Raw genomic sequence first — 16,612 nt, forward strand, 5'->3', positions numbered from 1 at the left:
GACTGTGCTGCTGCTCCAGTTTCAAATGTTCTGCCTTATTATTATTCGACCATGCTGGTCATTTATGAACATTTGAACATCTTGGCCATTTTCTGTTATAATCTCCACCCGGCACAGCCAGAAGAGGACTGGCCACCCCACATAGCCTGGTTCCTCTCTAGGTTTCTTCCTAGGTTTTGGCCATTCTGGGGAGTTTTTCCCAGCCACCGTGCTTCTACACCTGCATTGCTTGCTGTTTGGAATTTTAGGCTGGGTTTCTGTACAGAACTTTGAGATATCAGCTTATGTACGAAGGGCTATATAAATAAATTTGATTTGAATTTGATTTATATATACCACACCTCGGGTTTTACTTACATATACCACACCTCGGGTTTTACTTATATATACCACACCTCGGGTTTTACTTATATATACCACACCTCTGGTCTTATATATACCACACCTCGGGTCTTACTTATATATACCACACCTCGGGTCTTACTTACATATACCACACCTCGGGTCTTACTTATATACAGTGCCTTGCGAAAGTATTCGGCCCCCTTGAACTTTGCGACCTTTTGCCACATTTCAGGCTTCAAACATAAAGATATAAAACTGTATTTTTTTGTGAAGAATCAACAGCAAGTGGGACACAATCATGAAGTGGAACGACATTTATTGGATATTTCAAACTTTTTTAACAAATCAAAAACTGAAAAATTGGGCGTGCTAAATTATTGTTTTTGCATTTTGCATTTTTATTCTCTTAATGGATACATTATTCTCAAATGAGCAGTCATATTTTATGATGTCCTTGCAAAAGTTTGAAAAGCGTCAGGCTGTGTGAAGTGTCAATTAATAAAATAAATACACACTGATGATCAGATGTGCACAGAAAAAAGACTCGAACAACGAGGAAAAATCAAATTACATTTATTATTGATGCAGTTTCTTTTTTGATAAGCAAATTATCCATTTTTCTTTCAGTCTAAAGAAACTTTACAATATAAAGAAACATACAAAGGACATATTTATTACCTACACAAGACACCTAACTCCTTAAGACAAGATCTGAACTATCCTACTATGAAATACAAAACAAACCCAAGGGACAGACTGCTTCATATAGAATACTGCCATGTCATCAGAAAGGACAATGAACGGTACAAGAGAATATTTATATTCCCTCCCCTTGACCCCTGTCCCACACAACCATCCCATCACCCGCAAATCTTCCTAATGTTACAGTATTATACATCACAATAGAAGTACAGAGATGGCCAACAATTGTTATACACAGAGGACTGAGAGAGGATCAGTGAGAATCAATATATACAACGCTATTTCATCAGGAGTGAATAGCAAGGACACAGTTTTTCCGCATAAGCATTACTTTTGATCTATTCTTTAATTTAAAATGACATTAAGTATGTTTTCCTTTTTAAAGTTCTTAAATTGATAAAAATCCTTCATATTAAAAACTGTAATAATAGGTGGTCACATGTTTTAATGAGACGATGGCCTTTTGAATAGGCAATAACCATTCTTAGAAACCATTTGAGATGATTTCTATTGGTAATAGAAGACAAGGACAGAGTGAGGACGCTCCAATTGCAAGAATAAACAGCATCATTGACATCATACATCCCCTTCACCGCCCTCTCGGTCCTTACAAGATAATAAAACGACTCCTCAAACCCAGCTAAATGGATGACAGGTTATTTTCACATATGTATCCCGACCAGAAATAAGTGTTTAGGGTGCAGTTACTGTATGTTCACATGTTCAAGTAAATTTACATGCATATTTCATTTTTACCACAATTTTGTTTTGGCCAATCAAAATGTCCAGCACATCGTCTCTTTATTATGAAAACATGGACAGGTCATTTATAATTTACTTTCAGCTGTATACATTGGTAGTGACTGACATATCAAAACATGTCAATGATATCAAAATGCATTATACAGTATTTACAAAAAAGGAAATTAAAGGAAAGGAGGGCTCAAGAGTGAGGATGGGGCTGTAGGGGGCGGGTGGGGGACAGAGGGCTGTGTGCCAGTCAGTGTGCTAGAGGAACACTGGAGTTAGTCGTTCCTCAAAACAACTTACCCAGAAGATGTCCCTGTTCAGCTCTGAATCCAAGCTACTCCATAAAGTATCTGCCAACACTATAGCAAGGTCACTGGCAAAAGACCAATCACAGACAGAGGCCAGAATGATATTAAATAAGAACAGAAATATGTAGCTTGTTGAAAAATGACTTTTTGAAATAAACGGTATCTGCCGCTTAGCACAACACACAAGAAAATCACATGAAAGTTTGAGGAACAGCCTTGGGTCAATTCACTCCTTAGGTGTAGATATTCTATGGCCTTTTTTGCACACAATTTCTTGAATAGACTTCATAGAAATTAAAACAAAAACTAAAAACTAGAAAAAAAGACTTTGTTTGACTCACAATTCAGTCCAACCAGGTGGAATTCTCTCATTTCTCAAAGTACATATTCAAGTGTGAGTAGGTGCACTAAAAGCTACTCTGTTCTATAGAGCACTCCTTTCTTGTAGCGGGAGAGTGAATTAAGCCACACTGTGCAGTCACTCCAGTCATTTCACACTCCCATCACCAGTGGTGCTACAGCCACCCCATACCCAGGATCTATGGACAAGCCCAGACCCAGAGGGAACAGGTGGATGGGAGCTCTGTGGAGTTGGCCCCTCTCTAAACTATGGTTGCATGTGAGAGGGGTCAGACACCGGATCATAAGGATCTGTGAGGTCAACTCTAACTGGAAGGAAGCAGATGGAGGTTTGTACACCAACAACGACATGAAAACCGATAGCAAGTGGCCTGTATGACAATCAGTAAATAAAGATTGAGCCTGGAGATTGTATGCAGGGTAACAGTCAAAGCAATGCAGGAGGAGAAGGATCCACTTTCAGGATTCACAGACAAGTTGTATATCAAAACAACAAATAAACAACCACAATACAAGCTAAATATGTTGTATTTACAGGCAAGAGCAAATCCATAGAAGAACATAGAGGGTCTGAAAAAACCCTTTCCGTCTTTACTGAATTGGAAGGACACAGGTCGCAAGACAGAATAATACATGTTCAAAGCCACCTGAACTGAAAGTAGAATTAGCAATTGTCCAAATTACATTTGATCAGTCCATCTTTGCAGAGTAATGCAACAAGCCTGAACAAACACTTATATACACTGACTCAACATTTTGGGAGGGGTACGTGTGACCAGACATGTAGAAGACTGACAGACTAGAGTACCAAAGGATAAAGAATTTTCTGATATCGCCTCCATTTTCACATTGACGTTTTGGGGAACTCCAGTGATAACATGGATGGGAGTGTCAGGAAGGATCATTCCTAGATGAGTGATGTCAAGCAGGTGAACAGCTATTCTTGTACTCCTATCGCACTCTGCTTGACTGTTTACATTTTGGTGCCATGGTTTTCTGGTAGTAAAGACATCGGCTACAAGTTCTGCGAAGAACAGAGAGGTATGCGTAGGGCGTTGAGACAACAAAAAAAACTAACAAGAAACATCAAATACCTAAAATCATGTAAACAGAAGTGTCATTGTGCATTTTTTGAGTGTGTGCTTATTCTGTTGTCGATGTTGTTGAGATACAATGTGCCCTTAACAGGAAATGATAACTACATCATTATAACAATATCAATTATGAAAATGATATCATTATTATTAATAAAATACAAACATATAAACTGTTCTTGCCCTAATGCATCAGCAGTTAAGCTTTTCATTTCAAAACAAGGACACATTAACTGAATGAAGGTGAGCCTCAAACCTCACAACTGCTGCATGCAAAAACAACATTTGAACAAACAAATAATAACATGATAAAGTAGAGTGGAGCCACCAGCCTTGATGCTGAGAGAACTGTTGCTGAGGAGGGTTCCTGCAGAGTCCCCCACTCTCACTGTCCTGGGCCTGTGAGGAAACCAGGCGGAGAGGGAGAGTCACTGAGCTGGCTCTTCCTGTGGCTCTGAGACTGTTTCCTGCTCAGAAGCCCCACTTTGCACACACTGGGATGGGTGATCTTGATGGGAGTCCTGCGCTCCAGTGACATCCCGGGGGGCTGCAAAACACAGCACGCCATCCGGGGGGGGGGGCAATGCAAGATGCAGAGGGGTGGGAGGGTAAGGGGGAGAGATAAAAAAAAAGAAACAAAATAAAATAGAATAAAAGATAAAATAAAAACTAAATCACACACTCATCGTCATGTTGGGTGAATACTGCAAAGAGAGAAGAAGGGAAGGGGGGAAATAGATGAGCCAATGCTATATTACTGTTCATATGATGCTAATTCCACATGCAATAAGCAACTTCATTCAATGTAATTACGATTTAGTCAACGTGAAAATGTGTTAACAAGCATAACAAGCAGACTGCTTTATGAGACAGCCAGGTAATTAGGAATGTTCTACTTTGACATTATAAAACAAATCTCATTTCGACAACGTGAAGTAAAGACCGAAGGGAAAGTGTTTAGGATATAGGAATAAGTCAGCAGTGAGATGAGAATTTGTTCACAGAAGCACGCTGCCTGATGGTTGCAGGTTAGGGAAGAGAACCACTATGGAGAACTCACACTTTCACTTTGGAATGGGTTTAAAAAGTTGCCTGCCATTTCCCCATCATCCCGCGGAGTTCCAGGAGGGTTGTTCATGCCTGCCATGTTGTTGGGAGAATTCTACACAAACAAAGAAAGAAACAAATCTAGATTTACCAGACAGGTCTTTCCACTCTCATCAGCCATTTCTCATGACTGGATGTCATCATAAGGTGCCATTATTGAATTTCTGGCAGCTTTGGGTCCAAACCAAATCATCAGTATTAGAAGTGCTTTGGATAACCTTCACCTGACGGGTGTGTGTTGAAATGAATGTAAGTCTATCTAATATGGAGTCTTTTATAGAGGCTTACCTTTGGCAACCCATCCATGTCACCAGAGCCTGAAAACAACGAGAGAGAGATTGACATGAGAGAAAAGCTCATCACTGTAAAGCTATAATCAACATCTCTGGCTGGGGATCACATTCAACACTTAACACAGCTAATGTGCTTTAATTAAGCTATTCGTTTCAAATACAGATGAGACCCAACTTCATTGGCTTCATCGATCATGTCTCACCTGTCTACATAATCAATGTGCCCGCGTGCTGCCCACATAATCTGCTTCCACTTCAATCAATACTACTACGGAGGGAGCATTCCTCTACCATCCACAAGAGGGCATTGTCACAATAGGAAAGTGGTACTTCTCACAGAACTCGGCTACCGATTGTCAACAACCTAAACTAGATGACCACATCAAACTTCTACGGTAGTTCTAAATTACTGCCTAATATTGACACGCAATTCTCAGAAATGTAAATTGTCCTGTTCATCACAATGGTTAAACAAATTCCAGACAAAAGTTGTACATGCTGACAGAGAATAATATTCTAAATGATTGATCAGCTGATCGCTGCTGTGAAAACTCACCTAGTGATCCGTTCATATGGTGGGGCTCCATGCTTCCCATTCCACCCATTGGGCCATCAGGGCCCGGCCCCATCGGGAACTGTAAAAATGTTACAACTTACTGAACTTTGTCATTATCATATTAAATTGTATAATGATCACCTCTAACGATTTGAAAACAGGAAACCCATGAAAAACAAAGAGCCCGCTTACATTAGGTCTGTTACCACCAGGGCCAATAGGATTCATCATTGTGTAGATGTTTTCACTGGAATTTGTGGAGTCTGGTGAGATGGAAACAGTTAGTCCAGGCTACAGTAACTGAGCACAACTACACAGTGGTGTCCTGTATTTCCTTCAGCCACATGCATGGACAGCTTTGAGATTAAACCTTACAAAACCACCAAATGTGACAATGCTCCATACAGACACATGCAGGTTATAATTCATCAAGCCACATGGATTGGGAAAGCCTAATGTCGCACAATTCTCATATCTCATGTTTCCATGAACTTGGGGTTAAACCCTGATGACTACAGAGCCAGTGGGAAGGAAACAGGATCAGCACATCATGTTGCTCTCCTTGTGTCTCCATCCTGAATAGAATATGAGGATAGAGATGACCTTGAGCTGACATTGCAGTGTGGTGAGAGTAGGAGATACATGTATATAACAAACTAAGTGATAGATAAGTGAGAACGGGTGAAAGAGAGAGGGGAAAAAGAGGGAGAGAGAGAAGGGGAGCAAGCGAGGGAGCAAGAGAAGGGGAGAAAAAGAAAGAGAGTGTGGGGTTTGATGCCTGTTTGTGGCCCTGGGTGTAGGTTGTGCAGCAGGTTGTGCAGTCGTGACGGAGGGTGTGGTGGAGTGCGGGGGGGCCTTGGCGACTGCAGTGGAAAACTGTGTTCCAGCTCTACGTGTAAGGAGCACTGTGCACAGGTTGCCCAGGCAACGCATCACAATAGAAGTATGTATATAAATAATGAATAGTGGACACAAAAAGAAACCGCTCCACACCCGAACAAAAACTGCACATCCACAGGATGTTAGACCAGAGCAGTTTGTTCTGTCTGTGCTGTCCTCAACAGGAACATCAGACTGATCACAGTCAGATGATCACAGCTCAATACCCTGCCAATTTACACAGGTCCAGTATAGACGACACATAAATAGCTACGCTTGTTTAACATACAAATCACTCAATATGTCAGTGTGGCTGTGCCCACAAAGTAAATGAGCACTGGGAGTTTAATTAGAGTGGGATAAGTGAGGAGGCACATGGAGACAAATAAGTAGGACGAACCTCCTGGGCTAGGCATGATGGGAGTTCCTGGTGGGCCTCCGCCCCCTGGAGGACCCTGGGAGAAAACGAGAGATTTAGAGGAATGATATTCCCAAAACATCTGGACATATAAAGTAGCAGTCAGATGTCAGCTATGGCCAACAATACTAGTCATTGTTTAGGCTTGAGACTTACCACATAGTTTCCAGGAGATGAGGAGGAATAGGCTATCTATGGAGAGAACAGAAAGGTGACACAATCAGTAAACTTGTGACTTTCACAACAAAGAAATGGCTCTAAAAACCAATAAGGCGATTAGAGTGATTGAGAAGGTGAGTGAGCAGGACTTACTGAGTTTGCGTTGGGATTGGGCCAACCTCGACCTCCCGGACCCCTGACACAGACAGAGGGGAGAAGAGGCTGTGTGAGAGAGGCTCACTGCAGAACAAAGAGCTTGTATTCCCTCAGATTGTTACTTGTCAAATATTCTTACGTCCCATCAGTGCTATTAATATACATTTTATTAGCAATTCAGATATTTGGACAAAATAAAACATCATAGTAAGTAGACGGAGGTGATGAAATGCCTTTGGAGAATGACTGTACTCACATGTTCATCCCTGGCATTCCTGGCCCCATGGAGTTGGGAGGAGGCCTCATTCCACCACCATAGTTCTACACAGAGAGAGGAACACGCCTTTCATACTACCGAGGACAATACATTCCAGGGATCACACTCTCATTTGTTCTGTTTGAGCCAGGCGATTTTAATGACTCGATCCTGATTAGTAATGTATGTGTATAACGATAACAGGGGCGGACTTGTGTGTGTCTAAGTTGTGATGTGATGGCTGCACAGTGGGGGCTTGGCAGGATGGCAGCGTGGGGCAGGACACAGAGCAGCTCCACTCAGAGGTAGAGTTTTGTTCAGCAGACGATTACACTTGTCGAGCAGATGCCGCACCAGCTGCTGAATTGTTGACTGCCAAAGTCACACAGTAAGGGAGGCGGGGAGAAGGGCAGCAGGGCACAGAGGGCCACGATGCTCAAACTGACTGACTTGGTGATTGGAAAATAGACAGCGGAATTAAAAACTCAACGAGGAGAGAGTGGTACTTGAGAGGTATTATGTCAGGCTTGCTTTGAGACCGATAGAAAAAGGTTGAGACTAAATTTATGGGATAAAGTAGAGATGAATAAAACCTTGTGTGTTCAGTGTGTTGTGCTGTAAAGGGACATGGGGTTCATGGACAGAGGTGTGGAGCAGCAGACTTTAGGGGAGAGGGATGGTGCCTGGCTGTACCTGTGGGCCCATGCCGCCCATCCCTCTGGGGGGGTTCATCCGCATCGGGCCGCCCATGTTTGGATGTCCTGGAGGAGGAACCATTGAGAGAACGTTGTCAGCATGGGACAATTTCAGACCAAATACATTCTACAAGCACATATCCTTAAGCTATACCCTGTGGTCTGGTGGGATCCAGACTGTTTGGCAGGAGTGGTTGTGACCCTGGGACTCCCACAGGTGGCTGAAGGAAGAAGGGAGAGAGAGAGAGAGAGAGAGAGAAACATTAGCACAGAGCATTCAACTCCCTAAAAATGTACACCTCAGAGATAGATACCTTACCTGATTTGGCATGCGAAGTGATGGACGAGGTCCACCTGGGTACCGTGGGGACATGAAAGGCTGTGGGGAGGAGGACAGATGTTAACCTTAGTCCTATCCATCATGCATGTTACTTGCAGCTGTCAGCAGGGGGAGCCATTGTGCTGGAGAAAAAGCTCCAAGTTTGAAGGTGCTTTGTTTTCATTCTACACAAGGCAAAGGTTGTGTCAGGGTTCTGAAGACCAGTCCTCGGATACTGAAAACAAATAGAACATACAGAGACAGAGAGACAGATATATAGCTGAGGGTGAACATGGTTGTGGGTGACGCAGCATGTTGAATGAGGGAACAGTAGCGGATGAGGGTACAGATGGGTGTTGGATGTGGCTGGGAGGGTGTGCAGGAGGGTAGTGAAGAATACACACACACCTACATCTGTTTTTCCATATGCATCCACACACTGTACTGACCATCGTACCAGAGAGAGCTACAAGAAACATTTCTACAGTGTGTTGCAACCACAGAAAATAGCTCAACGTATCTAACGAAACAATAACATTCGGAAAATAATTTAATCCATCAAGGGACAACAAACTTAAATATAATATAATCATCAAGAGTGCAACTAACCAGTGTGATTGACAGTCAATCATTACAAACACGTTATCACGCTATAAGAAACGCGTACAGGCAGGCGAAACATGACACCATGACAACAAAGAAACAGGCTTTCAGAGCCAATTAAACGCAAGCTACTAGTTGGGCGAGGGGAAACGAGGCCAGCTGGAGGACAGTTTATATAATGACCAGGCCCTGAAGGGAAAGACTGCTGTTTCCCCTCCACCCCCTCTCAGGTCCCTCCCTGTCTCTCTCCCCCAATCTCAATCTCTCTCCCTCTGCCTTTGTCTTAGCCAAGTTGTGGTGAGTTTGTGTACGAGCGCTCCACAGTGTCAGGCATTGCTGCAATATTAATGGGATATTGATGGGAGATGGGATAGTGAGTGCTGGGCTTAGGAAGAGGAGAGAGTCGGCCTGCTCCTCCCCTCCTCTCCTTCCTACAGCTGGGCCAACACAGCTGAATTATTTATCCTATCTACAGCGTTATGGCCACTGTCTGTCTGTCCACAACTATGTAGCAGGGCAGTTTGTATAGACATAGGTTGTGGGGGGTGGGAGTCAGGTTAGGAGTGGGGGTAGGGGGAGAGGGGGTGTGGGTGAGTGAGTGAATGAGTGAGTGAGACGAAGAGAGAGAGACAGATAAGGAGTGAGTGGGTGTAGAAGAGGAAGAGAACAGAGGCCTCTCTGTGTGAGTGGATAGGCAGAGGGAGATAGTGATTGAGTGAGAAAGTGGAAGAGGGACTGCCTGCCTGTGTGAGAAACACTCTTTTCACACCACAAGATACTTTTTCATAGCAGGTTAGGAGACATTATGCAGCAGGTAGGGAGAATGTGGCAGGTTAGGAGAATTAGGTTAGGAAAGGGGTTCGGGTTAGCGAAAATGCTCTTCTAACCAGCTAAGAAAATCCCTTCCGGGTGTATCTGCATCGACGTGGTGCGAAAAAAAGGTTTGTCCCTGCCTGTGCAGCAAAAGGCGAGGGAGAGGGGGCAGAGTGTGTGTGAGAGACCAGGGTGTGTGTGAGTGTGTCTTACCTGGCCGTGAGGTCCCATCATGGGGTTGTTGGGGTTGTGTGGGGGTGGCTGTGCGTGGGGTGACGGCTGGGAGCCAGGAGGTCCCTTTAAGAGAGAAGAGAGAGGGAGATGAGGGATACAGTGATGCTTGGAGGACCATGGACAGAACCTGGCTGTAGCTGCTCTGTCTACCTCACAATAACAGCAGCAGCAGTACAATACACCACTATGGCGAACTGTTCATAATGTCTGTACCGTAGACCACTACCACAAAACAGATGAATGTATGGATCTCCAATATAGTTATTTAAATGGATCATACATCTTTGTGTTTAATAATATGTCCAATGAAATATAATTAACACAAGGAATCTCTTAAACTTCATTTCTAACCAACAGAACAACTCTCTCAGTGTAAAACAAAAAGATGGCTGAGAGATGAAAAAAGAGCTGATCATATTCAGGAACTATGTAAACATATGGAACAACTGACAACTAACCTCAGATAACCTGCTAAGCAATCACGTTCAAAACAGGACTGGTTCCAACTTTTAACAAGCCATATGTAAACCCAGAGTCATACAGGGTACAGAGAGGAGACCACACACGTTCACAGTGTTATCAACGAGTCTGTGAACCTCCATGAGACCTGAAGCACTCAACCATGACACACACACACACACACACACACACACACACACACACACACACACACACACACACACACACACACACACACACACACACACACACACACACACACACACACACACACACACACACACACACACACACACACACACCCTTGAAGCCTTCAGTAATGTTGCAGACTGGTAATCCTGCCCTTTCAAAATCAGCAATACCAGACACACACCTGTATGAGTACCAAGCCCATACGTCCCCATTTCCCCTGAACGTCTTTCCACGGCAGCATGTTTGCCGGTCTTTGCACCTGGCCAGGAGACAATTCTACTATTCAACGTCATCTCACTAGGAAGAGCCAACCTGTCTGATGAAACCTCGGTAGATCTCTCTTCAGTTCCAACAGACCAAGCAGCAGCAGCTGCACAGATACCAGCAGCATCTTCTCATTCTCACCAACCATGAGAAGCTCTGGCACCAGGGAGATGGTGGTGAGCTGACAGAGGAGAGCAGTGAAAACCCACTGCTTGAGCACAATAAACAAAGGAATAAAAACCTAGACTCTGATGCATTCAACTAGTATTTTCTAAAAGACTCATTACAGAAACGCTTCAGCCCGAGAAGTCAAGCAGCAAGTCAAACGGCAGCGTAGCCTAGTGGTTAGAGCGTTGGACTAGTAACCGGAAGGTTGTGAGTTCAAACCCCCGAGCTGACAAGGTACAAATCTGTCGTTCTGCCCCTGAACAGGCAGTTAACCCACTGTTCCTAGGCCGTCATTGAAAATAAGAATATGTTCTCAACTGACTTGCCTGGTTAAATAAAGGTAAAAAAAAAAACCTGGGTGGTTGAGAGGTGTACAGGGTAAATGGGGTAGGGGTAGGCATTGTCCTCCTCAGCCACCTCACGTGCAGGTTCTCCATGTGAGAGCCATGTTGATAAAGGCACATAGCTGTGGATCTATGAGGAGCTCTTGAGATGAAGTGTTTGCAGCGTGGTGTATTTAATCCACATAAATTGTTGCCCAATAGAGCGTTTCACATTAAGTCTTCACAAGTATGTGTTTTGTATATAAAACCCACTTACCATAGTGGCCTTGTGCTTTCATTCCCAATTCTTACCAATATTGAGTGGAGACCAATATTACATTTTTAAATGGTAACAAATGTGACTGCATCTATAGAGAGTGGTAGCTCTGACATACTGTAAGTGTTCTAGAAATGACTGAGGTGGGCCCTGAGATCGTTCTGGGTTGTGGCTAACACCAGCTGCGCTAGCTGGCCTCAGCACGTTGGCATGGAGGGCTAGCGCTGCTGTCCTTCTGTCAGACCCCAGAGTTATTACTGTTGGGGAGTCTGTCGTAGCAGTGTGTCTAACAAGCCACCCCTGCAGAGCCAGGCAACACTAGCCCAGCTGCTGTAACCTGCAGCCCCTGCTCCTCCTCTCTCTATCTGGCCCTCTATAATACCTTATAACGGAGCTCCACTCGCTACTCTGGACTCCCTCAGTCTCCATGCTATCAGGACTGAATTTGGAAGCATATGGCATTCATGAGGTTTGCGGTCCCTTCATGTGTGCCTGCAGAGACAGAAAGGGACAAGACCAATCCGCGCCTGAAAAACAACGTGGCTGGACTGCGTGTGGGTGTTTGTGTTTGTGAGAGAGGGGGGGTAAATGAAGCAATTAATACAATCATTTTCAACCCAGCTAAGGAGATAACAGCTTGGCAGCGTACCACAAACCCACCCCCCCTCCCCCGACGTACTCCCAGACTCCCCCTCCCCCGGCGTACTCCCAGACTCCCCCTCCTCAGATCTGCATTAGGAAGAACACAACACCTCTGCTGCTGCTATCCCTGAAGGGGTAGTAACACTGAACACAGAACGGATGGCTATACTGAGCCAGTCATGTGTATGTATGTACCGTATCTACAGTACCGCCCACCACCACAAGAGGGCAGTGTGGAACTACTGAGAGAGGCAGGCAGAGCACAAAGCCAAACTGAAACACAACAAACAAAGCCTGGATGAACAACAGCACAATACACACTCATTGTCATTCCTTTCTTAAATTCCAGCGGGCAGAGGCAGCAGCTCTACAGGCTCATGGCAACATGTCAGCTCGGTGGGGAGAGACTCCCGAGTGTCCCCCGAGGAGACTAGAGAACAGTGCGCTGACAGTCGTTTAGCATGTTTCTGTGAGTCACTGCCGTGTATCTATGATTCCTGCCTCAGCGGTCAGGAATGTCAGTCGATATGCTACTTCCAGACTAGGCTACAGACAGACTGTTGATAAAGTGAACAACAGAGTGGTTGGTGGTGGTAGATAGATAGATAGATAGATAGATAGATAGATAGATAGATAGATAGATAGATAGATAGATAGATAGATAGATAGATAGATAGATAGATAGATAGATAGATAGATAGATAGATAGATAGATAGATAGATAGATAGATAGATAGATAGATAGATAGATAGATAGATAGATAGATAGATAGATAGATAGATAGATAGATAGATAGATAGATAGAGAGAGAGAGAGAGAGAGAGAGAGAGAAAGAAAGAAAGAGAGAGAAGGGTTGGCCCAGGAATGCCAACATTCCTTCTCCAGTGGTCCCATTCACTCATCACTTCTTCTTCCATGAAGTATTTTCAAACTTTTACCTCTCGGATCCAGTGTAACCTAGCATAAGAGACCAAGCCATCTCCAATCACAATGGGTCGTCCAACTCGACAGAGTTCAGCACCTGATTCTCAACAAGAGAGTAGCTACTATACCTAAGCTAGACAAGTCTACCTATCGGTACCTCGACTCAGACACATTCAACTGACCTCAAACTCAGTCTTGATTTAGAGTTTACACCCAGGCTACAGAACTACGACACATTCAACTGACCTCAAACTCAGTCTTGATTTAGAGTTTACACCCAGGCTACAGAACTACGACACATTCAACTGACCTCAAACTCAGTCTTGATTTAGAGTTTACACCCAGGCTACAGAACTACGACACATTCAACTGACCTCAAACTCAGTCTTGATTTAGAGTTTACACCCAGGCTACAGAACTACGACACATTCAACTGACCTCAAACTCAGTCTTGATTTAGAGTTTACACCCAGGCTACAGAACTACGACACATTCAACTGACCTCAAACTCAGTCTTGATTTAGAGTTTACACCCAGGCTACAGAACTACGACACATTCAACTGACCTCAAACTCAGTCTTGATTTAGAGTTTACACCCAGGCTACAGAACTACGACACATTCAATTGTGCTCCAACTTCAATGACAGTTAGCGACTATGGAGAGACATTCCTGTAACAGAACATATAGATTAGAAACCATCTCTGTTCCATTTATCACCACCGTTTACTCCTTCAGTGTTTGTAATACCAATGGATTGACATTGTTTTCTTCTATCCCCACTGGGCCAACATGCTGTTAGTGTGAGCCGGCAGGTTCTCCTCGTCCTCTCCTAGTGTGAGTTGGGCCTGCCCTTCCCAGAGGGGCTGCTGCAGTGGAGTTTTGGCGTGAGGATTATTAAGCGGGCTGACCCCTGCTATACCAGGGAGAATCGCAGATCCGGGCCAGACGCCAACATGCAGGCTTTGTGGTCCTCCTTCCACACTTCTCTCCTCTCCTCTCCTGCAGGAGCCTGATCTGAGTCTTGGCCTGTAAGGTACAGATTAGGGGAGTCTTGAAGCTGCGGGGGCCCCCCCTCTACCCCCCCACCCAGCCTTCGCTCTCTGGGCTGCTGCTACCACGGCAGTTAATTACCCCTCTCTTCTGCATCTGGGACGGATGCTAGAAAAAAACACACTGCCTGCTACTACTGTACACACACACACACACACACAGCCATGCACAATCATACTGTATGCAGTACTGTACACACACACACACACACACAATCATACTGTATGCAGTACTGTACACACACACACAGCCATGCACAATCATACTGTATGCAGTACTGTACACACACACAGCCATGCACAATCATACTGTATGCTGTACTGTACACCCACACACAGCCATGCACAATCATACTGTATGCTGTACTGTACACACACACACACACACACACAGCCATACACAATCATACTGTATGCTGTACTGTACACACAAACACAGCCATGCACAATCATACTATATGCAGTACTGTACACACACACACACAGCCATGCACAATCATACTGTATGCAGTACTGTACACACATACACACAGCCATGCACAATCATACTGTATGCAGTACTGTACACACAGCCATGCACAATCATACTGTATGCAGTACTGTACACACACACAGCCATGCACAATCATACTGTATGCTGTACTGTACACCCACATACACAATCATACTGTATGCTGTACTGTACACACATACACACAGCCATGCACAATCATACTGTATGCTGTACTGTACACACATACACACAGCCATGCACAATCATACTGTATGCAGTACTGTACACACACACAGCCATGCACAATCATACTGTATGCTGTACTGTACACACACATAGCCATGCACAATCATACTGTATGCAGTACTGTACACACACAGCCATGCACAATCATACTGTATGCTGTACGGTACACACCCAGCCATGCACAATCATACTGTACACACACACAGCCATGCACAATCATACTGTATGCTGTACTGTACACCCACAATCATACTGTATGCTGTACGGTACACACAGCCATGCACAATCATACTGTATGCTGTACTGTACACCCACAATCATACTGTATGCTGTACTGTACACACATACACACAGCCATGCACAATCATACTGTATGCTGTACTGTACACCCACATACACAATCATACTGTATGCTGTACTGTACACCCACATACACAATCATACTGTATGCTGTACTGTACACCCTAGCAAGCACCTTCTGAAACGCTCTGATTTATGCACTACTTTTGAATACTTTTTCATGTACTTCCTTCCCAAACAGAAAGAGACAGACAGGTCAGGAGACATGAGGAGAGAGAAAGAGAGAAGCAGGATGTGGAAGATTGAGAAATGGTGAAAAAATAGAGGAAGGTAGTTGACTCCTGCAAAAACGAGAGGTTAGCAGCGGAAAGAGGGGGCAGACAGGAGTGAGTGAGTGAGTGAGTGAGTGAGTGAGTGAGTGAGTGAGAAAGACAGAAAGAGAGAAAGAGAGAGCGAGAGAAAGAGAGAGCGAGAGAAAGAGAGAGCGAGAGAGCGAGAGAAAGAGAGAGCGAGAGAAAGAGAGAAAGAGAGAAAGAGAGCAAGAGAGAAAGAGAGCAAGAAAGCAAAAGAGAGAGGTAGCAGGCACATGAAGGAGGGAGGAGAGGAGGAAGGTCATTAGTAGACAGAAGACAGCACTTGTCCATAACAGTGAAGTGTTTATCATTATTCACTGGGAGCTTCCAGAACACACCACAACTCCTCTACAGAGGTCTAAGCTTGGATAATAAATATAGTAGTACAAACAGAAGTAACACATGATTAGCAAGATCTTACTGTGCATAGGCAACAACAACACTAGACTACATGACTGGGAGGGGCAGTCTGTCAGAGAGCTCTCTCTCTGTGTGTGTGTGTGTGTGTCTCTCTCTCTACAGTACACCAGTGTAAAACGATGCCAAGGGAATAACTGGTGTCATCGTTGCTCCATACTATACTACTACACACTGATCCACAGCATTGTTCCAGGCCTCAGTGTCCACTTGCTGGGGGAATTTGATAGCACACATATGAAGCTCTGGAGGGAGCAGCGTGTGTGTGTGTGTGTGTTGCAGGCTCTCGTTTCACACTCCTTCCCTCCTCTCTCTCTTGCCTGACTGGCCGCTGAGCAGGGAGGGAATTACTGCAGTGGAGAACACTGGAGCAAGACTTCCTCTCCCCCTCCTCTTATCTCTCTCCATCCCAGCCTCCTCTCTCCCTCCTCTTATCTCTCCTCATCCCAGCCTCC

The 16,612-nt window shown here is 44.4% G+C and overlaps 1 protein-coding gene across 2 annotated transcripts in view; it reads right to left on the reverse strand.

Moving 5' to 3' along the window:
• Positions 1-902: 902 nt before the first annotated feature.
• LOC118389870 (single-stranded DNA-binding protein 3) overlaps positions 903-16,612 on the reverse strand; it is a 129,307-nt gene continuing 113,597 nt past the window's right edge. The window contains exons 6-18 of one of the 2 annotated variants that reach the window (XM_052456989.1): positions 10,027-10,110; positions 8,398-8,457; positions 8,233-8,299; positions 8,077-8,144; positions 7,384-7,448; positions 7,125-7,167; positions 6,969-7,004; positions 6,795-6,849; positions 5,708-5,778; positions 5,516-5,594; positions 4,955-4,983; positions 4,620-4,721; positions 903-4,106 (exon numbers count right to left, since the gene is read on the reverse strand). In XM_052456989.1, the coding sequence (XP_052312949.1) occupies positions 3,945-4,106; positions 4,620-4,721; positions 4,955-4,983; positions 5,516-5,594; positions 5,708-5,778; positions 6,795-6,849; positions 6,969-7,004; positions 7,125-7,167; positions 7,384-7,448; positions 8,077-8,144; positions 8,233-8,299; positions 8,398-8,457; positions 10,027-10,110 (921 nt within the window). In that variant the 3' untranslated portion in view covers positions 903-3,944. Of the gene's footprint in view, positions 4,264-4,619; positions 4,722-4,954; positions 4,984-5,515; positions 5,595-5,707; positions 5,779-6,794; positions 6,850-6,968; positions 7,005-7,124; positions 7,168-7,383; positions 7,449-8,076; positions 8,145-8,232; positions 8,300-8,397; positions 8,458-10,026; positions 10,111-16,612 lie in introns of both variants that reach the window. The other variant, XM_052456991.1, reaches the window with a different exon arrangement.

Source organism: Oncorhynchus keta, chromosome 1 (assembly GCF_023373465.1).
Source record: "Oncorhynchus keta strain PuntledgeMale-10-30-2019 chromosome 1, Oket_V2, whole genome shotgun sequence".
NCBI classification, from domain to species: Eukaryota; Metazoa; Chordata; class Actinopteri; order Salmoniformes; family Salmonidae; genus Oncorhynchus; species Oncorhynchus keta.